The sequence below is a fragment of the Acinonyx jubatus genome, chromosome D1 (assembly GCF_027475565.1).
Source record: "Acinonyx jubatus isolate Ajub_Pintada_27869175 chromosome D1, VMU_Ajub_asm_v1.0, whole genome shotgun sequence".
In the NCBI taxonomy this organism is placed as follows: Eukaryota; Metazoa; Chordata; class Mammalia; order Carnivora; family Felidae; genus Acinonyx; species Acinonyx jubatus.
Genome location: NC_069390.1, coordinates 98,115,429 through 98,136,384, shown reverse-complemented (window position 1 = coordinate 98,136,384; position 20,956 = coordinate 98,115,429). Strand labels below are relative to the sequence as shown.

Genomic DNA, 20,956 nt, shown 5'->3' with positions numbered 1-20,956 from the left:
TTATGACGGAGGGAACTTCTCTGCAGAATGGGAGCTGGATCCTCTCTGGACGGCCTCCTCCCACTGCCCAGGTTGAGTGACCCTCACGATGCCGATGCCGTTCAGTACAACATTCAGGGCCTCAGGCTATGTTGTTGCTCTGCAGGAGTGAGATTCCCCAAGGGTCTCCAAATCCCAGGTAACCTACTGCCCACGCCCTTCCTGCAGCCCAGACAGCAGGCAACTCAGAGAGTCGGCCTCTGGATTCCAGGGCTGGAAGGGGCCTCTCCACTTTGCCGACGGGGAGCCCCAGGCCAGGTCACACGAGGCGGGGGTGGGGGGGGTTCTCTGGCACCGACCCCTCTGCCCACCTGGGGGCTCAGCAGCAGCAGGGGTCTGCTAAGGCTTTCCACTCTCCCCAGGGGCTCGCTGGACCCCAGGAGGCCCGGGGATCTGGGATGGGGGAAGGAACAGGCAGGACCAGAGCCGATGCCCCGCTGGTAGGTCCTGGGAAAGTTGCCTTGGTCAGTTATGCCTGTGTCTGATCTGATTGATCAGTGCCCCGCTCAATTATTGCTAAATATTCTGAATATTGTCTCTGATGGGATACATACATCCTCTCTACTGGATTAACATCAGCACTGTTTAGACTAGTTCAGACACTCCCTTCTCCCAACAGGCTGGGAAGCGCTGTGAGCTCACTATGGTCACTGTCAACCTCATGGTTCCTTCTTACCCTCGTGACCTCAGGAGGCAGGAAGCTCCCGGGATCATTATCCCATTTTGTGGAAGAGGACACTGTGGTGGTGATCACCGTTATGTGATTTTCCCAAAGTCGGCTACTCTCTGATAAAACCAGAACCAGGGGCGCCTGGGTGGCTCAGTCGATTAAGTGTCTGACTTCGGCTCGGGTCATGATCTCATGGCTCGTGAGTTCGAGCCCCATGTCAAGCTCTGTGCTGACAGCTCAGAGCCTGGAGCCTGCTTCTGTGTGTGTCTCTCTCTCAGCACCTCCCCCACCCCCCACTCATGCTCTGTCTCTCTCAAAAATAAATAAACATTAAAAAAAATTAATACCAGAGCCAAAAGCAGACCTTCTGATTTCAAGCCCAGAGTTTTCTGGGATGTGAAACTGTCTTCCCAAACCAGGGGATTATCCCCTGGGGCCGGCCAGAGGCAGGTGTGGTTCCTCCCTGTCACACCGCAGTGCTCTCAAAGGTTACTGGGGCTGGAACAGGGGCTTCTCCCACTCACCAATGACTGTGAGGGTGCCTGTGGCCTCTGCTGAGCCAAAGGTGTTGGTGACCTCACAAATGTAGGTGCCGCTGTCCTCAGTCCGCAGGTCACTGATGGTCAACCCTGTGATGCGTTTGGTCCAGCGGCTGTCGGCCGGGAGGGGGCGGCCGTCCTTGAGCCAGCGGATGGCAGGGATGGGGTAGCCGGAGGCCGTGCAGGGCAGCTCCACGGTGTGACCGGCCCACACTTCCTGGGAATGGAAGCCGTCCAGGATGGTGGGGATCGACTCGGCAGGGTCTGGAAGGCAGAGAGCATCAGTGGCCCTGGCGAGGCCTGAACAGGATGAATTGGGGGTGGGGATGGGGAGGCAAGCCCCCAAACAGGCACCTGCTACCCCCGGATGGCCCGGTGTGGACAAGACCTCCTGATGTCCCCTGGGCCTCAGACTCTGGCCCAAGCTCTCCTACTCGGGCCGGACATAGGTCCGGAGAATCATGACTGGAAGCAGGGGCTTGTGGGGGAAGAGGCTGGGGAGGGCAGACTAGGCTAGAGTGACAGACAGACAGATGGAACAACGGAAACAGCGAGAGGTGCAGAGAAGGAGAGGGTGTGTGTGAGAGCTCCCTTCACAGAAACAGTGCCTGGAGTCTGGCCCAGACCCAGGAGCAGTCATACATACACTGTGACACGAGAATCAGGACTTCTCGAATTTGCGATTCTTGTGAAGTCTTGCTCGGGGCCTCAGACTGGACTGGGGGTGCCCTTCAGGGATGCGGGGACAATCTGCCCTGTCCTGTCTCCTCCCACCCGCAATCCTGACAAACTCAGAGAGGGCCGTGCATTTCCATCTGCACCCAGAAGGATCCAGAAGTTAAGCCTTCTGCAAACCACACCTGCCATCCCGAACGATTCTCTATTTTGCATTCCCATACCAAGAGAAACCAGTGGCTGCCGGACCCGTGGCCCGGAACCACAGAAGACCTGGGCCCCTGGCTGGCAGGGTTCTGTGTGTGACGCTGTGACATTTCTGAGTGGTGATCTGGCTGCTCACAGCCTCGTTCTTACCCTCAGAGGCCTCCCCGAGTTTTCTGCCTTGGGGGACCTCCTCCTGCTATAAAACCTGCATAGGCTCCCCTCTACCTCCATGATACAACTCACACTTCTAATCCTAAGTTAGGCCTGCTACGATGTGGGGTCCGGTCCCGGCCAGGTCCCTGGCCTAGGCTGCCCTCACCTACCTCCTCGTGGCAGTGGTTTCCCACTGGTGTCATGCTGTGTCCCCACACTGCCCTCCCCGCCGGATGCCCAGCCTCCCGCTCTGCTCGGCCGATGCCTCTTCATCTTTCACAAACCAGCTTCCGTGTCGCCCCTTCTGGATGCCCTCCTCCCCCCGCCACTCTCATTGCGTCCCCATAGACTTTCTTCCTCTTTTATTTTCAAACAACCTTTTCTTGTTGTAATGAAAGGGCGAAAAAATGTAACACACGCACACGGCAAAACTTCAGAAAGTAGAGAGAGGCATGAGGGCATGAGTGTGAGAGGGAGGCTCCCTCGCCCCTGCCCTCAGCCACCTCATCTCCCTCCCCAGAGGCCCCCACTGTTGCCGCTTTGCCCGGGGCCCTTTGCAACAGCGGTTAGCACCGAGCCACGTATCTGTCTTCTGCAGGAGACTGCCAGCATCTTGAGACAGTGGTGATCCATTGTATCTCCCGTGCCTGCAGAGAGCAGGGCCGTGGCTGTTGAACCACGGACGTCGGGAAGAGGACGAATGGGGGCACTCGGGCACAGGGCGGGCCAGTGGGCTGATTTGCCAGCTTGCAGAGTTTTTATAGGCTCGTAGACTAGGAGAGCTGGCTTAGCAGTCTTGGAGACCACAGACAGGGGAGGACCCTGAGACCAGAGAGGCGCGGTGACCTATCCAGGATCACACTGCAGAGTCTGGATCACCGGCCATGGTCTCCCTGACCCTTGCTGAGAAAATGGAGCCCGAGATGGAATAATCTAATACGGACTTTTGCTCCGGAGCGAACGGTGAGAGCGGCAGATGCCCCCCCCCCCCCGCCCGGCCCCTCCTTGACTGATGGCAAATTTCTCCCATCATCGGCGAATCTCCCTTGGAGAAGGGTTGGGCTAGGAATGCTCTCTGGGGGAAAGACTTTCTCGAAGACTCTCTACTACCTCCCTACCGTTCGTAGCTCTTCCGAGGGAGCCTGGGCTGAGGATCAGGACAGCGCAGTGCCGGTGCGGGTCACGGATAAACTGTGTGACCGTGGGTGAGTCCTGTTGTGTCCCAGCGCCAAAGAGCTTGGCCGAGCGAAACCACTATGCAGATGTGCCCGGCAATTACTGTTTGGCACCCGCCCTCCCTCCCCACCAGCGTCTGCGGCCTCTTCCCCACACAACCCTGTGGGAACGGTCGGGATAAACAAACCCGGTGCCAGGCAAGAATTACTCAATGTGACACTTAATTGATGCAAAATACACAAATTCCGTGGCACAGCGCAGAATTTACAAGCGGAGGGGCCGACGGGGCGGTGGAGGAAGGGGCGGGGGGAGGGAATTAATCACCGAGTCTCAGGCGTGAAATTAAATTCTGAGGGAAAGAAACCTCTTTCATTACTCCGGAGCAGAAGTAAAATGCTGCGGCGTGTACGGGCGACAGCCCGGGGGGATCGGGCGCTGTCGGGGCTGGTGCAGAGCTGGGGGAGACAGATGGCTGGGCCCCGAGAAATCTCCGGGGGCGTGCCGGGGCTGGAGGGCTGGGGGTGCCCCGGGGAGGCTGCTGGGACCTCCCCCGATCGGACGAGCAGCGCTGCCCCGGAGAGGGACCCTGAACACAGCTTCTGCACCTGACTGCACTCCCTGAGCTGGGGCGCCCTGGGCTAGTCCGCCAGCCTCTCTGGTCACTGGTTTCCTCTTTATAAATGCAGATAATGTCTATTCCATGGAGTTAATGCTCGCGGAAGCTCCTGGTAAACGCTAAACAAGCAGGTACATGCATAGAATGGTTGTTTCGGGGGTGCGTTATAGGGGGCTTGGGCTACTCTTGTCACTGCCTCCTTCACCTTGGACAATACAGAAAAATGGCTCTCCTCCCCTTCCCCAACACAGGCACTTTGGAAGGGAGGAGGAATACTAACGCAGCAACAAAAGGCCACTGCCAAAACAGCGCTCCCTGCGGGGCAGAGCCCAGAGTAAGCCTTTTCCATCTGGTATCTATTCTTCCCAGCAACCCCTGGGGGCGGGGTATGTTTTGTCGCTCCCATTTTACAGATGAGGAAGCTGAGGTTTGAGACGTCCCTGTCCCTTCGTTTGGGCCTACTTGCATGTGGTGAGGCTAAGCCTAAACCTTGGGCTGGATTCAGAGTCCTTCCTTCCCGCCCTCTGTATCCAGCTCTGCGAGGACCGAAGGGTATGGTGGAGGCCCTCGTCCGATGACCATCAGAGACACTCTGCCACGTGGGTCCTTCTGCTCCTTCCTCTCGCCTTAGGGCCTGGGCAGACAGGGGCAGCCGTCCCTTGGGATGCACGGGCTCAGACCCCCTTCCCCCCCCCCTCCCCCGCCCCGGTGCCACCTCTCCATCTGCTGACCTGGAGCTTCTGGCTAGAGAGGGGCCGCACCCTTCCCAGCCACCAGCCGGGGAGCCCTCGGGGGTGCGGGCCACTACAGAGTGAACCGTCTCAGCGGAAACCACGGCCAGCCTCTCTCGTTCAGGACTGACGGAGCCCCGCCTCAAGCCGGAGAGGATCTGCGGTGTGTGGGGCCGGAGGCTGAGGCCCCGAGCTCCCCGACGTGCCCCCCTTGCACCCCCTCTGCACCGCCTTGCTCCCGTATCACTTGCGTTTTTGCCGAGACAAGCAGCTTGCAGATGGCCTTGTCACATCACATCACATCAGGGCCGTGTCACCGGCGGGGCCCCTTCCCCTTGGCTCCCTCCGCTTCCTTCCCTCCAGGTCCCTCCTGCTTCTCTCAGATCTCGTTCCCTCTTGTCTTCCCCTCTGCCTTTGTCTCTCTGCGAAGGTTTTCTTCCATTTTCTCCCTGTCCCGGGTCTACTCTGTGCCTGCGCCTCTCCCCTCGTCTGGCCGGGGGCCTCCCTATCTTTACTCCCGTGTCTCTTCGTCTCTGGTGCGTCTCTTATTCTCTTCCTACCTCCCCCGCTTCTCCTCACCGCCAGTGGGGAATGGAGACCAGAAAGAGAACGGCTGGCATAACCTCCAGTCTACAGAGTGTCTTCTTTGAGACACCTGCCCACGCCCCCCCAGAAGTGGAGGTGAGATTGGCAGGATGAAGGGGCCAAGTATGTGTGCTGGAGAAAGAAGCGGCCTGCAGGAGGGGGATGTCTGCACTGTGCCCACGTTTTATGAGAAGCATGCAGATGAGATGCAAAACAGCATGTAGACAAGTCCCCATAATTTGGAAGGGAAGCACTCCAACACATTTGGGAGCTGGGCTGCAGATTCTGAAGTCCAGCCACGAAGATAGGGCCTCTTAGTACAGTCCCCTTGCCTTTCCGCATGACAGTTTCCCCTGGCATTGGTTAATTCCACAAATATTTACTTAGCACCTACTGTGTGCCAGGCGTAGGCCCAGGTGCTGGAGACACAGGGGAGAATCGGAGAGCCCCACCCCTGCCCTGCTGGCTCCCACTCTCCTGTTCTTGCCTCCAAACGTGCTGGGCAAATGAGAGAGGGGTCTGGGCTAGAGTTCATCTGGGTCCTCACCAAACCCCAGAAGGGCAGAGTCAGACAGAATCAGAGTGGCCATCTAGTCCAGCTACTTCTCTGGGGTCCCCGAGAGGTCACGTGATTGGGTGAGCCTGGCCTCCAACACCACTGCTCTATCCGTTCACCCTCCCTCCAAAAGCCACTCCAATCCCACCTCCTCGAACAGCAGAGATGGTCAAATTGCAGGTCACAAACCGCGAGGAACTTGTGAAATCCATTTGGTAAGTTGCGACCACCATTTAAGTAAATCAAAATTGGACAGCATCGAATAGAAAATATCAGAGTGCATTGAAATGCACATGGTAGGAAATACCAGAGTGCATGGCACAGGTTAGGATAAAAATGTCTATCTGCAGATCGCAGTCAAAAGAGTTTGAAAAAGTACAGTTCCAGAAAGGCACTGTTCCTTGAGGGGTACCATGTGTCCTCCTTTACTCTGTGACTGGGGCATGAATGGGGTGTTCAACTGACCCTTCCCATGGGGGTGTCCACACTCTGGACGCAGAGTGTGAGTCCTGGCTTTGCCTCCCACTGGTTAAACAGTTGGGGCAAGTCGCTTGGCTTCCCTAAGATCTGGTTTCCTCACCTGTAAAACACATCAGTGTATACCCCACAAGGCTATCACGGTGCCTAAAGGAGAGCAGAGGAGTGAGATCTCTGGCATGCAGGGGACTTAACAGCCGTTATCTTCCATCCCTCCTAAAAGGTGATAATAATCATTCCTGGGGTGCCTGGGTGGCTCAGTCGGTTAGGTCTCCGACTTCGGCTCATGTCATGATCTCATGGGTTGTGAGTTCAAGCCCCGCATCGGGCTCTGTGCCGAGGGCTCAGAGCCTGGAGACTGCTTCAGATTCTGTGTCTCTCTCTCTGCCCCTCCCTGCTCACACTCCGTCTGTGTCTCTCAAAAAAAATAAAATAAACATTAATTTTTTTTTAAAGTGATGATCATTCCAGAATAAGCATCCTTTATTTAATTTACAAATAGTTTTGCTTCTGAATTCTATTCTGCCTGCTTTTAAGCTATAACAAAAGAGACACATGCACTCAGAAATAGGTCAAATAGAATCTTAAAATATATTTAGAGACACGAAGGAAAAAAAACTTCCCCTATCTGATCTAATTTCACCTAATCGTTAACTATGTTTGAATATCAGGTTCTATTTAGGAGCTTCCTGGCAGCAAGGGCAAAAAAAAGGAAACAGAAGATGGATTCCATTAACTCTCATTATCTGATAAATGGCAACACATCAGTTCTTCAGGTGAGCTCGCTTCCTTAGGTACAGACTCTGAAGTTCTTACATGAAGGGCCCTCCACACCAAGCTGGACGACTTCTGCCCCAGGAGGTCCTATGTTTGTGTTCCTTAAGCTCCTTCTCCGAGGCTCCCGACTGCCTAGATACACAGCAGCCTTCCCGGCCCCTGGTGCGGACGTGCCCACCCCAGGGCTGGACTGGCGCCCACTGCAACCCTCTCACCTACCTGTCACAGAGAGGCGGGCCCCATTGCTCTGCCGGGTCTCCCCGCTATATTTGTGCTTGGTGATGCAGCGGTAGGTGGAGAGGGCGTCCTCTTTCTGCACGTCAGAGATGTACAGCCCGCCGTGGTGAGTAATAAAAAACCTGTTTTCTGGAGACAGAATCAAGATATAATCCATTACTCCCTTGGGTGGGCACACCACCAGAAGCAACTCAGGCCGGCAGCCGGCCTTTCTCCCAGAACCGTTATTCCTTTCAGTGTTAGATGCTTCAGAGTTTTATAGAAGCATAGTAGGCTTTAGGGTCAGACCGAGACCTGGGCTCCAAACTGACTTGTCCACTTATCAGCTGTGTGATCTCGGAAAACTTACTTAACTTCTCTGAGCCCTATCTGTACAACGGGGTGCAAATAACACCTCGCGGGGTGGATATAAGGATTAAAAATAATAATAAAGTGGCACATAGCAAGTGAGGGTCAGTGTCACCCAGTAAATGTCAGTCCTCATCTCTCCTATGTCTGTGCAAAAGCTTGCAAAGCTCTCTCACGTCCATCGCTCATTTGCCCTTACAACCGTTTGTGCGTCCTCTCCATTTTCAGGTCACACAGCCAGTCAGCAGAGCAGAACTCAGCCTTCTGGTTCCCAGCTCTGTGTACTAACCCAAACACAAGCGTAAATCCCTTTCTCTCGATTTCAATCGTATATTCACTCATCAAACAGTTACTGAGGCCAAGCTCTGCCACTAGTGGGGATATAGAGATCCAGATACACAGTGCTAATTCAACACACAGTTCTCGAATGCCCGTTTTGTGCAAGGCGCAGGTGCAGGCACTGTGCTTTCCTTTTCCAGGTCCTACTGTCAGGACTCAGCAGGGCAGCCAGAAGGACAGGCAGTAAGACACCCATTTTGCTGATGGTGACATATGACTCCACTTAGAGATGGAATGGGTTTCCAAGGTCCTGGGGCAGACCTTGAATTTGAGCTAGTGAGCGCTGATTTTAAAAGGGGAGAATGTGGACTTGACAGTTGGGGAGGGGCTTGCATTCAGCTTCAGACTCCCCTAAGCTCATGGCAGGGCCATCCCACCCAAGGGCCAGCCAAACTGGGATTGAGAAGCTAAGTTTGGGTCCCTCTGCCTGCTCTCTGGGGGCTAGGCTGCTTCCTCCCGCCTGGGGGCTGAGTGACACCCCCCACCCCCTCAACCCCTGATAAGAGCTCTGATACTGGCTCACTCTCCTATTAGAAATATATTCTGGGTGGCTCAGTAGGTTGAGCGTCCGACTTCGGCTCAGGCCATGATCTCGCGGTCCGTGATTTTGAGCCCCGCATCGGGCTCTGTGCTGACAGCTCAGAGCCTGGAGCCTGCTTTGGATTCTGTGTCTCCCTCTCTCTGCCCCTCCCCCTTTCATGCTCTGTCTCTCTCTGTCTCAAAAATAAATAAACGTTAAAAAAAAACAAAAGAAATATTCTGGGTGGCTCAGTCGGTTGAGCGTCCGATTTCGGCTCAGGTCACGATCTCGCGGTCCGTGAGTTCGAGCCCCGCGTCGGGCTCTGTGCTGACAGCTCAGAGCCCGGAGCCTGCTTCAGATTCTGTGTCTCCCTCTCTCTGACCCTCCCCCGTTCATGCTCTGTCTCTCTCTGTCTCAAAATAAATAAACGTTAAAAAAAAACAAAAGAAATATTCTGGGTGGGGGCGCCTGGGTGCTTGGTCGTTGAGCGTCTGACTTCGCTCAGGTCATGATCTCACTGTCCGTGAGTTGAGCCCGCGTCGGCTCTGTGCTGACAGCTCAGAGCCCGGAGCCTGCTTCAGATTCTGTGTCTCCCTCTCTCTGACCCTCCCCCGTTCATGCTCTGTCTCTCTCTGTCTCAAAAATAAATAAACGTTAAAAAAAAACAAAAGAAATATTCTGGGTGGGGGGCGCCTGGGTGGCTTGGTCGGTTGAGCGTCTGACTTCGGCTCAGGTCATGATCTCACTGTCCGTGAGTTTGAGCCCCGCGTCGGGCTCTGTGCTGACAGCTCAGAGCCCGGAGCCTGCTTCAGATTCTGTGTCTCCCTCTCTCTGACCCTCCCCCGTTCATGCTCTGTCTCTCTCTGTCTCAAAAATAAATAAACGTTAAAAAAAAAAATTAAAAAAAAAAAAAAAGAAATATTCCGGGTGGCTCAGTTGGTTGAACATCCGACTTGGGCTCAGGTCATGATCTCGCGGTTTGTGAGTTCGAGCCCCGCATCGGGCTCACTGCTGTCAGCGCAGAGCCTGCTTTGGATCCTCTGTCCCCCTGGCTGTGCCCCTCTGCTTGTGCTCTCCCCAAAATACATACATATATATTTTTTTAAAAAAAGGAATATTCCGTGACGCCCCACCCACCAAGCACAAGCCTCAGTACCGGGGGACGGGGATCTCACCGGTGACACTTTGTGACAAGGCATGTTGTATGTAGGGCTGAGAAGCTTAAAGTGTCTACCACAGCTTTGACAAGGTTCTCCAGCCTTCCTCGGAGGATCTGTGGCTTCAGCAGCCCCTCCCAAAGTGGAGAGCTCTGACTTTTAGAGAGATCTTCCTGGGTCACAGTTGGTCTCTTCTAGGCTCCCTCCATGGGTCCTGGTTCTACTCATGAGAGCCCCACAGAGCTATCCTGAGCCCGGGTCACTGCCACACTGCCACACACACTGGAAGGGAGCTGTCGTGCCCTTCAGTGTTTCTGCAGCCTAAGCAGCGTAGGGGTTTGTGTTTTACTATGTATTTAATATGGTTTCAAATAACTTCGTCAATCTGGGTGATCTCTTGTTTCTTAATAAACTTTGGTTTATCTGCACATCTCCTAATCTTCTCCCTCTCCCATACACCTTTGTATAGGACTAGACCTACTATGCGCCACCACTTGGCCAAGTGGCCGGGACCTAGCAACTGGCCTCCCATGACCAGCGCAGGAGAGGGCTGGACTGCCAACCCCCCCGGCCCAACATGGCTTGCTTCCTAGAGGGGACAGAGCAGGAGTAGAAGGCAGCCCCGTCACGCCATGGTCTCACACTCGACTGGCACTCAGCCAGTGCCCTGGTCTTGTGTCTGTGAACCGCTGCGAGGACACCTGCCGTCTCTCCACCCTCGGACACCCGGCTGTTGTGGGCCCACACCTGGGACGTCACAGGGCTCCCCCGGTGAGTGACGTGTTGCTGGCCCCCCTGCCCCCCCCCGGTGCATGCTTGGCCATGTGACAGGATGCCAGTCCTCTGGACCCCCACCGTGCCCCTCCGGTACACGGACCACACCTCACAGACCCCCGCTCAGTGCTGTGGGTTAAGAGACGTGGAGGAAAGTGGGAGGGAGCCCAGCCCTGCTGCCGGCAGTCGGAGAGGACCCGGGGGAAGCACAGAGAAAGCCTGGCTTCCCCGCCAGACTCTGAACGTGCCGTTTTGTCTCCATGTTGTGACATCCCAAAGTCAAATGCGGAAGCTCTCCCGTGATTTATTATGTAACTGGGACTGGAATGCAGAAGTATGGGAGGGTGCTGCTGATCAGAAGTACCTGGCCGGGGGCGTGGTGGCGGGGTGAGGGAAAACAGGAAGGACCCCCGATCTGGCACCAGCAGCTTGGCCCCTGTGATCTCGCAGCTCCCCGCACCCCAGGAAGACGGTGCATTTGGTCCTACTGGAATTTGAAGCTGGGAAGGGGTGCTGCGGTGATGTGGTGGGGAGCTGGGGTTTCTATAGCAACAAGCAGCTGCTGCATCTGATGTTTCACATCCTTCATTGTCCTCATTTCCCCCCTCCCTTCCCCCCTTCTTGTGCATATTTAATTGCAGTAACGTTTCCAGACACAGTGTATCGTTCCTCCTGAAACAAAGGCGGGCTGGCCGCAGCCAGGGGGATGCACAGTGCTGGAGAGAGGGGACGGAGAAATCAGGGTATTATGTTAATCCCCCCTGGGGGCGGGGGGGCTTGTGCAACATCAGTTCTGCATGTTTGATGAGAATCAGATGACGGGCCCTGCTGGGGAAGGGAAGCAGCAAGAGGCCTGTGGAGTGAGCGGCAGGCGGCGTTGGGCGGGGGAGGCACAGCCAGCTGGTGGGGGGTTCAGAGGGGCCAGGGCCCCACAAAATGGCTGGCTCTCCGATGGGGTGCCCTGGCAGTCGGGCAGCCCCCAACCTGCACTCCAAATGGGACCAGCCATCCCTGGAATGGGTAGAGGAGCAACTTATCCTCTACCCTGGCCCCTTCCGCCAGGGGGTAGGCTGGGTCCAGCCGGAGGAAGGACAGAGTGGCAGCCGTGACCACTGGGTCCAGCTTGTATCCTGAGGCCACGTGGGAATGCGTGTCTGGGGTCATGTTTGGTCGACACCAAGATGGGGAGGTACGAATGGCATTTCGTGGTCAGAGGCCAGCAATGCTGGATATCTTGGGTAATAAATACTGTCTGACCCCAAATGCCAGTAGTGTCCATATGGGTTTACGCTGCAAGATCACTTTCCCTTAGGTGCCAAGCTTGGGACATGAGACCGTGTGCAGGGGCGCCCCGGTGGCTCAGTCGGTTCAGCATCCGACTCGCGATTTCAGCTCAGGTCATGATCTCGCGGTCGTGGGGTCGAGCCCTGCATCGGGCTCTGTGCTGACAGCCAGGAGCCTCCTTGGGATTCTCTGTCTCCCTCTCTCGCTGCCCCTCCCCTGCTTGTGCTCCGTCTCTGTCTCTCAAACTAAATAATTAAACGTTAAAAAAAAAAGGACTGTGTCTAAACGTGGACTCTGCCATTGATGCTGCTTGTGTGTCACATGTCAAAGGCTGTGGCTCATCTGTGAACGGGGCCATGACCAGGAAAGTGCTGCGTGTGGTTAAGGAAACCTTTCTTTAAAAAAATTTTTTTTTTAATGTTTATTTATTTTTGAAGGGGAGCAAGACAGAGCATGAGTCGGGGAGGGGCAGAGAGAGAGGGAGACGCAGAATCCGAAGCAGGCTCCGGGCTCTGAGCTGTCGGCACACAGTCGGATGCGGGGCTCGAACTCGTCAACCAAAGATCATGACCTGAGCCGAAGTCGGACGCCCAATCGACTGAGCCATCCAGGCACCCCTCTTCTTTTTACTATTACTAAAAATATTCCACCTGCTTCACCATCCTTCTTCCAGGTGATCTGGAGCAGGCCTCTCCTTTTTTTAAAGCTGCATATTTACCAAGTACCTAATACATGTCAGGGCAAGAATTTTATACACACTATCTTATTCAATCCCCACAACCCTTTGCAATGGATACTGTTATTTTTACTAACCAAAGCACAGAGAGGTTAAATAACCCACCCATGGTCACACAGCTAATAAGTGGCAGAGCCCAGATCGTTAGTCTACTTGTTATGCTCTTTCAAGTCTCGGTGTCGACTGAGTCTTCTAGAATAGCAGCACCTCTCATAGGAACATATGGTCAGCCAGCCTCTGCTTGGCCGCTTCTGTCAGTGGGGTGGTCACTACCTTACAAAGGAACGCTCATCCATTCAGTTCAGTTTGGCTTGATTTATCAAGTCCTTCCGGGGCACCCCTCAGTCCTGGACTGGGCTCCCTGGAGAGGTCTTGGACCTAGTCTCTGCTCTTTGGGATTCCACAGTTAGAAGACAATGTCCTACCACCAGGAAGGGGCCCGTTTGGGGGCTGCTGAAGGGTGGGGAGGGGATTCAACGGAGGCCATCGGCGAGAAGAGGAAGATTAAGAGGGGCCAAGCTAGCTGGTGTGGTTGGCCGAGCCCGGGACTGGATTTCGGAGACTGGATTGGAGTCCGGGCTCTGCCACTAATGATGGGGTGTGTACTGGGTTGAAGAGTATCTACCCCATCCCCCCTTCCCCCACCTCCGCCAAATTAATGTCTACTCAGAGCTTGTGAATGGGATCTTACTGGAAATAAGATCTTGGCCAACACAATCAAGTTAAGGTGAGGTCATACTGGATGAGCGTGGGCCCCGAATCCAGTGTGTTCTTCTAGGAACAGGGAAACTTGAACACAGGCACACGAACATGGGGAGAAGGCCATGGGAAGACAGAGGCAGAGATTGGAGCGATGCGTCTGTAAGCCAACAGATGCAGGCATTGCCAGCAACCCCAGAAGTAGGCAAGAGTCAAGGAAGACCCTCTTCCAGAGCCTGAGGAGGGAGCACGTCCCGCCCACACCCTGATTTGGGACTTCTGGCCTCCACGACTGTGAGGCAGTAAATCTCCCTGGGTTAAGCCGTCAGCTTGTTGCAATTTGCTACGGGAGCCCCGGGCAAGGGCAACCGACACAGGGTGACCTGAGGGGAGTCCTGTCATCTCCCAGGCCCTCAGGTGTCCCGTCTGCAAAAGGAGGAAGAAGGTGGATCTGATGTGTGTCTTTAAGCATGCCTATACGTTAGAATCATCTGAGGAGCTTTTAAATTAAACTCAGAATCTCTGGGCGTGTGGCCTGGAAACCGGTATCCAAAAAAAAAAAAAAAAGCTTTTCGGGTCATGTAATGGGCAGCCAGGGCACAGAACCACTGGGTGAGATAAACTCCTGGGGCCCCTTTGCTCTGACAACTGATGTCTCTATGATGGCACCAAACTTTGGAGTCTCGCTTCTCCTTCAGGAAAAACGACTTAATAAACCGGACTTGTGTCCCAGAGCTGTTGGGAGAGTCAGACGAGATACAGCATGCGAGGGTCCCCAGCACGAACGGCCCCACCTCAAGGAGGTGAGGGGCTCTCAGTCCCCGTGGCCAGGCTTCCTCCAGATTCCCCCCCTGCCCTCTTCCCTAGGAGCTTGGGAATAAAGGGGACCCTCCTCTGCAATTCGGAGGCCCCGCACACAGGTGCTAAGGGAGCCAACGGCATCTTCTCTTTTTCTAAAAGGTCAGAGAGCCGGGCCTCAGAGACTCCCGAGAGCTGCAGGAGCCTCGGAGAGAGGATGATAGAAACCTCGGGGCTCCTGGTGGCTCCAGAGGGCTGTGAGGGGGAACAGCTGCCCTCTGCAGAGGCGTGGCCTCTCTCTGCTCTCAGAGGCAAGTGTGAGGGGAAGTTTTGTGGGGAGAGGGTGCCGGGCAGAGGAGGAGGAAGGACCGAGGGTTTTTCGGGAAGGTGTGAGCTGGACGGGTCCTACTCAGGCCTACTCCGAATGCCACAGCGACAGCAGCTGCCGAACTGGCTCCTGCTTTGGCCCCTGCCCCTCCCCCAACCGTGCCCAACCCGCAGCCAGAGTGATGCTCTATAACCCAAGTCGGATTATGTGGCTCCTTTGCCCCAAACCCTCCAATAGATTCTCATTTCACTCAGGGCTGATGGCCAAATAGGTGCCCTAGAAATAAATCTTTCTAGAGTGAATGAAAGAAAGAATGAATGAATGAATGAATGAATGAATGAAACTTGCCCAAACTCTAAGGTAGTTTTATCCCCATTCCACTCAACGAGGAGATGGCCGCTCAGAGAAGTCAGATAATTCTACCTCCTCCAAGAAGCCTTCCCAGGCTTCCCACTGCCATTTCTGAGTGTTTCTACATCTGGCAAACCTCTTGCACTGCTCATCCCTGTTCCTGCTGTATTCAACGAGATTTTTAAAAAGGATTACTTTTGAGGATTCAAAAGTCAAAATGAAGCAGCATGGTGGTTCCTTGAGATAATATAAATAGAATTACCACGTGATCCAGTAATTCTACTTCTGGGTATATACCCGGAAGAATTGAAAGCAGGTTCTTAAAAGGATGTTCTCTCACCTATGCCCATAGCATTATTCGCTGGAGTCAAGAGACAGAAACAACCCAAGTGTCCCCTGATGGATGAGTGACAGAGAGAAGATAGTAGAGACAAACGATAGAATATTACTTAGCCTTAAAAGGGAAGGAAATTCTGATGCAGGCTACCGTATAGATGAACCCTGACTACACTGTGCTAAGTGAAATAAGGCAGTCGCGAAAAAGAAATACGGTCTGATTTCACTGATATGAACTACCTGGAGGAATCAGCTTCACACAGACAGAAAGTAGGATCGCGGATGCCAGGGGCTGGGAGAAATGGGGAGTGGATGTTCCACGGGTACCGAGTTTCAGTTTTGCGAGATAGAGCTGCCCTTAAACACGACTGGACTTGAGGCTGGGCTGAAATTCTCCTGACATTAAAACTCAACACTTAAAACTGATTAAGATGGTAAATTTTATATTATGTGTACTCTACCACAATTAAAATAAAAAAAAATGTTATTGTTATTTTTTTTTAATAGACTCCATGCCTGGCATGGAGCCAACATAGGGCTTGAACTCACAACCCTGAGATCAAGATCTGAGCTGAGATCAAGAGAATCCAATGCTGGGGGTGCCTGGGTGGCTAGGTCGGTTGAGTGGCCGACTTTGTCTCAGGTCATGATCTCACGGTTCGTGGGTTCGAGCCCCGCATCGGGCCCTGTGCTGACAGCTCAGAGCCTGGAGCCTCTTCAGATTCTGTGTCTCCCTCTCTCTCTGCCCCTCCCCAACTCACACTCTGTCTCTCTGTCTCTCTCTCAAAATAAAGAAACATTAAAAAAAAATTAAGAAAAAAGAGAGTCTGATGCTTAACTGACTGAGCCACCCAGGTGCCCCTAAAATAAAATAAAAAATTAAAGTCAAGATTATAAAGAATTGGGATGAGTGTCTTTACGAAGTAGTGAGTTTCCGGTCACCAGGTGTATTTAAGGAGAGGCTGAAGAGACACCTGGCTGAGATACAGCATAGAGGATTTAAGCATTGAATAAGAGAAACAAATTGGGTCGTCTTTAAGGTCCCTCCCTTCCCAGATATGTATAAATTCCTAGCTTAAAGAACGGCAGAGCTGCGAGACTTCTTGGAGATCAGCTGCTACAGTGGTTTTTAAATCAGGGTACATGTGCTCGTCACCACCCCAGGACTCTGGCTGTGGTTACTCCTCCGTGCCTGAAATGCTTTTTCCTTGACTCACCCCCGGCCCCGTTCAGGTCTCTCAGTTCAAGTGCCAGCTCGTTGGAGAAGCCTTGCCTGACCCCCTCTATCAAAATTAGACTGTGCTCCGCGTCCCTGCCCAATTCCTTACCCTGCCTGTTTGTCTTCGGAGCACGTGGTGTTTCTCGCTGACAGCAAGGAGTTATTTTAGTATCCCCGCTCCAGAACATGGCTGGCACATAGAAGATATTCAGTGCACACGGAGTGAATGGAGGGACCCCGGTAGGAGAGGAGGCAGCGCCCATGGAGTGAGACATCAGGCTCTCCAGCCTGGAGTCCTGTCCCGAGGTCCCCCACACCCTGGGGTCTCTCCCCTCTTAACCACGGCTGCCATACTGTCATGGCTTGGGCCACTGCTCCCCCCTTAGGTTCCCCAGCTCAGCTGAGTCCAGGCGGGACATTAAAGCAAGACTGATGATGGTTTGGAGCTAACACAGGGATGTAAACAGACAAGGACGTGGCTGGGCAATCTGGAGAATAAACTATGGCTGACTCATCTTCAGAGGGCCCCTGCAGGGAGTGACCTCACCTTCCCAGGAACTACTCAAGCACATGGAGACCCAAGGCAGCCAGCCCAGGGAGAAGAAGGGACAGAAACAGCCCCTCTGCAGCATGCCTGAGGCTGGCCTTCCCTGACCCAGGACCTACCTCTCCCTTAGCTGATTGGAGGGGACATACTACCCTCGCCTGGAGGAGAGACCACTAACAACAGAGGTCACTGGTTCCAGGATGGAACCCCATTAGGGTCCCGGGACCAGCTCTGAGACCAGAGGTATGCAATGCAGTGGTGAAGGCAGAGAGGTGCTTCGCCCCTCAGTGGGCAGCAGCAGAACTGAGCTGCTGTGGGCGGGGCCATCTCTCCCTGCCTCCAGATGCTAGAGGTTCCCACGGCTGGGGCCTTTGAGGAAGGCGACCCGTGTCCAGGAACCCGTAGCGGTGAGCTTCCCCTCTTGGGCCCTTTTGGGCATCCCTCATGGGTAGGGTCTGCTTGGGCTGGGAGACAAATCCAGGCCTAGCTGGCAAAGCGTCTTAAATCATTTTATAAACTCAGCAAGAAAGACACCCCAAAGTGCGTGAATCAGTGAGCACCCATGTGCCAAGCGCGTTCCCACATGGCCCCTCTCTTAAGCGTCATCCGCAGCCCATCACCAGCCGCACGAGCTACTCCTCTTGTTTTACGGATGGGGAAACTGTGGCTCAGGCGGGGCCCAAGTTCAAGTGACGCATCTAGTGAGTGGAAGAGGCAGGATTCCCACCTGGGTCTCCTGAACCAACCCAGAACCGCTGTCCCGAAGCCCAGCTGCCAGGAGGGTGTGTACTGTAATCTGGAGGGGGCTGGCCAGAGCCAGGAGGTGGACTTCTCCAACCCTTCTGGCTTCTTCCAGAGGCGGCTGCCCTGTCCCTCGCCGGGACCAGTGTGGTGGGCGAGCAGGGAGGTGAGGGATGAGATGATCCCAGCACCAGAAGGCATTACAGTCCCGACTGCAAGAACGGACGCACCGTGTCCCCCAGGAGGCTGCTGGGCAGTGACGTAAGAGGTCAGGGGCATCCGGCAGCGGAGGCCTCAGACCTAGGCAGCAAAGATGCCCTGCCATGTCGGGGTGCCCTGTGACAGCAGGAAGGCGTGATCGGGGGCTGGTGGCTGCATGTGTCTGTGACAGAATAGAGCGCGTGTCGTGTCACGTGCACAACGTCAGGGGCGCTGACACAGGCCGGTGGGGCATCGCAGGGGCCAGAGAAGGGGCTGGCAGCTCGGGGAAGTGCATACTTGGGGTCAGAAATGGGAGGTTTGAGACCTGCCCCCTACCAACCGTGTCGCTTTAGGAAAATCCCTTCACCTTTCTGGGCTTCGGCTGTCTCATCCCCTGACCGGGGATGCTGACCCCTGGCGTGCTCGGCTCACAGCATTCTTTTGCAAGGTCCACGTGACAATGTCTACGAGAGGGTGCTGTGGCATATACCACACTATACGTGTGTAAGGGATTACTACCGTAATACGAAGTATGCAAATAGCACACGCAAGTGTGCAAATACGAAGTATCACAAATGCATGCGTGATTATGACATATACGTGGAGCACAGGTATTTTTGCAGGTATCGCGTTGAATGAGCGAATCCTGGCTGTAGAGATGCTTCTGGGACGATGCCTCTCAGCTGCTGGAGTTAGAGAAGCTGCTGCTTCCTTCTCGAAGCAAGAAACCCAGAAGCTGAGGGAGGGGTTTTCAACCCTGCCCACACCCCTCACCCCTCCAAGGAAGGTCTCAATCCACAACAGGGATATGGAGTTGGGGACGGAGGGAGGTGGGAAGAAATGCGCGCGGCTTTGCACCGAGAGCGGGACTTGGCTAGGGTTAGAAAAATCCTTCATTGTGCCCTGGAAAAGAAGACACACTTAGCCTGCCAAGGCCCAAGTTTGTTTCTGGGGCAGCCTCAGGATGCCAGAGCCTTGAAGGGCCTCTCTCGGCCCCCAGGGCCGTCCCAATTCCACAAGAGTAATTGCGATCAATACAGGTTATGAGTTACAGCTCCATCAATAGAGATTTACAGCGACGATGTGGTCAGCCTGCAGCTCAGAGGTGAGCAACACAGCCCAACCACAGGCAAGCTCTTCCCTCCCGGGCTGTCTTCCCCTCGGGGCAGGGTGGGTGGGGGTGGTTGATGCTTCTGGCTGGTAGAATTAGCCCTGCCTGGGGGTCCGGCACCAGGCTCCCCTGCAGGAAGCTATTAAGGCCAGCTCTGCCCAGCTGCTTCCTTTTATTCCTGCCCGTGTCTCCTGCTGATGGTGAGACCCTGGGGGTACCTGCCAGCCTGGGTTTGAAAAGCCCCAGGGAAGCCAAGGCCCATTCTGCCTCGGACTCTGGCCTCCCAGCATTATAAGCCCCCCACCCCAAGATCCCAGGACAGATTTGCAGCAAGGTGGACGGCACATGGCATTTGAGTCAGGAATTTGGATTCAGGTCCCGACCGCTAGTGCTGGCTGGCTCTAAGTCCTAGATTCTTCCTGTTATGGGCTGAATGGTGTCCCCACAACATTCCTATATGAAGCCTTAATCCCCAGTGTGGTTGTATTGGGAGATAGGGCCTTTAAAGAGGTAATTAAGGCTGAGTGAGATCACAAGGGTGGGGCTCTAATCCAATAGGATGGTGTCCTTATAAGTAGAGGGGGAGATGCCAGGGACGGATGCGCACAGAGGGAAGACCGCAGGGGGGGGACACAGTGACAGGGCAGCCATCTGCAAGGCAAGAAGAGAGGGCTCAGGAGAAACCAAACCCACCACTCCGGTCATTTTGTTACGGAAGCGCCAGAAAACGAATACACCCCTCCTCCAGACAGGGGTGGAGGCCCCTCCAGGGCCCTCCTCCAGAACAGGGCCCTGTTCTCTGAGGGCCCTTCCAGCACTAAGATTCTCGAGTCGGGATCTGCCGTGTGAAGATAGCGGGGTGAGGACTTTAGGGTAGGAACCGGGAGGAGGACAGAGGCGAGCTGGTCCTGAAGGTCGTCGGGCGTGCCACACAGGTTGGGTATAGACAGTGAGAGCATGAGGGGCGGGGACTGAGCCAAGACCCCCTCAGTGGGCATTGGGCGCGAGAAGCAGCGATGACGTGGGCGGGGAACCGGCCCTGGGCGTGGGCCGTGGATCCCAGGGACGGCCTCGTCTGCACTTGCTATCAAACACCCAAATCTGATCCACCCAATGGATCCACTGCATGGAGTGAGGCACAGAGGGTCACACAGCTCGTCCGGGCCCGCTGCCCTTTCCCCACGGAACGGAAGTCGGGCAGGGCACGCACCTCTGGGTTGCGAGGGGGACTTAGAGGGACGGGCAGTAGGACTTCTGCTGTGAAGCTTGCATGGGGTACGTCGAGCCAGAAACTTTGCCCTGTCTCCAGCTGGCAGGAGGCACAAGGGAATACTCAGGCGAGGGTTCCAGTGGGCAGCTAAGCCAGAGCCTGCTTCCTGGCGCAAGGGCTCCCAGGTGCTGGGGAAGGCACCATGGCCCCCAAATCTGATGCCAGGCTGGGCTGGGCTTGGCATGTCGGGCTCCTGGGTGGCACCATGTACCACATGTGTTCCCAGGGGCCCTGGGGACAGGCCTATGCCCTTCTGTCTCCACCACTACCCCCGTAGGTGAGAGGGTGAGTGTCAGAGCGGAGGGCACGGAACTCTGGAGGGGTGCCGACCTTATCCTATTCTCACGGGGTGTGGCTCAGACTCAGTTTCTCCCGCAAGGCGGGAGGGTCCCAGAGCTGCCCACAGGGGTCATTTTTTCCCTAGGCTGAGTCAAGCCACGGGCCAGGCTTAGCTCCAGCACGTGGCTGACTTTGAACTCGGCGCACTGAGGTGGTCTCCTCATCTCCACGCCTCATACCTCCACCCGGCCATGGTCTTCCAAGAAGGGATGAGACGTTGCTCGGAAGGCTACCATGGCCTAGAAATGTCATCTAGGGGAGTCTCTCTTCCGGAAACACTTATGCAGAGGCAGGCCTGGTGCGGCTGGGAGAGGAGAAACCTGGTTTTGAACTTGCTGGGTGACTTCTGACAAGTTGCGGTGCCCCTCTGGGCCCGTTTCCCTAAATGATGAACAGGGGGATGGAACCATTTGGTCTTGA

General features: G+C 54.9%; 1 protein-coding gene across 1 annotated transcript in view; it reads right to left on the bottom strand.

Annotated features, from left to right (window-relative positions):
• DSCAML1 (DS cell adhesion molecule like 1) overlaps nt 1-20,956 on the bottom strand; it is a 348,259-nt gene that overhangs the window by 96,990 nt on the left and 230,313 nt on the right. Inside the window, exons 4-5 of the mRNA XM_027036614.2 lie at nt 7,421-7,567; nt 1,234-1,512 (exon numbers count right to left, since the gene is read on the bottom strand). Coding sequence (XP_026892415.2) covers nt 1,234-1,512; nt 7,421-7,567 — 426 coding nt within the window. The remainder of the gene's footprint in view (nt 1-1,233; nt 1,513-7,420; nt 7,568-20,956) is intronic.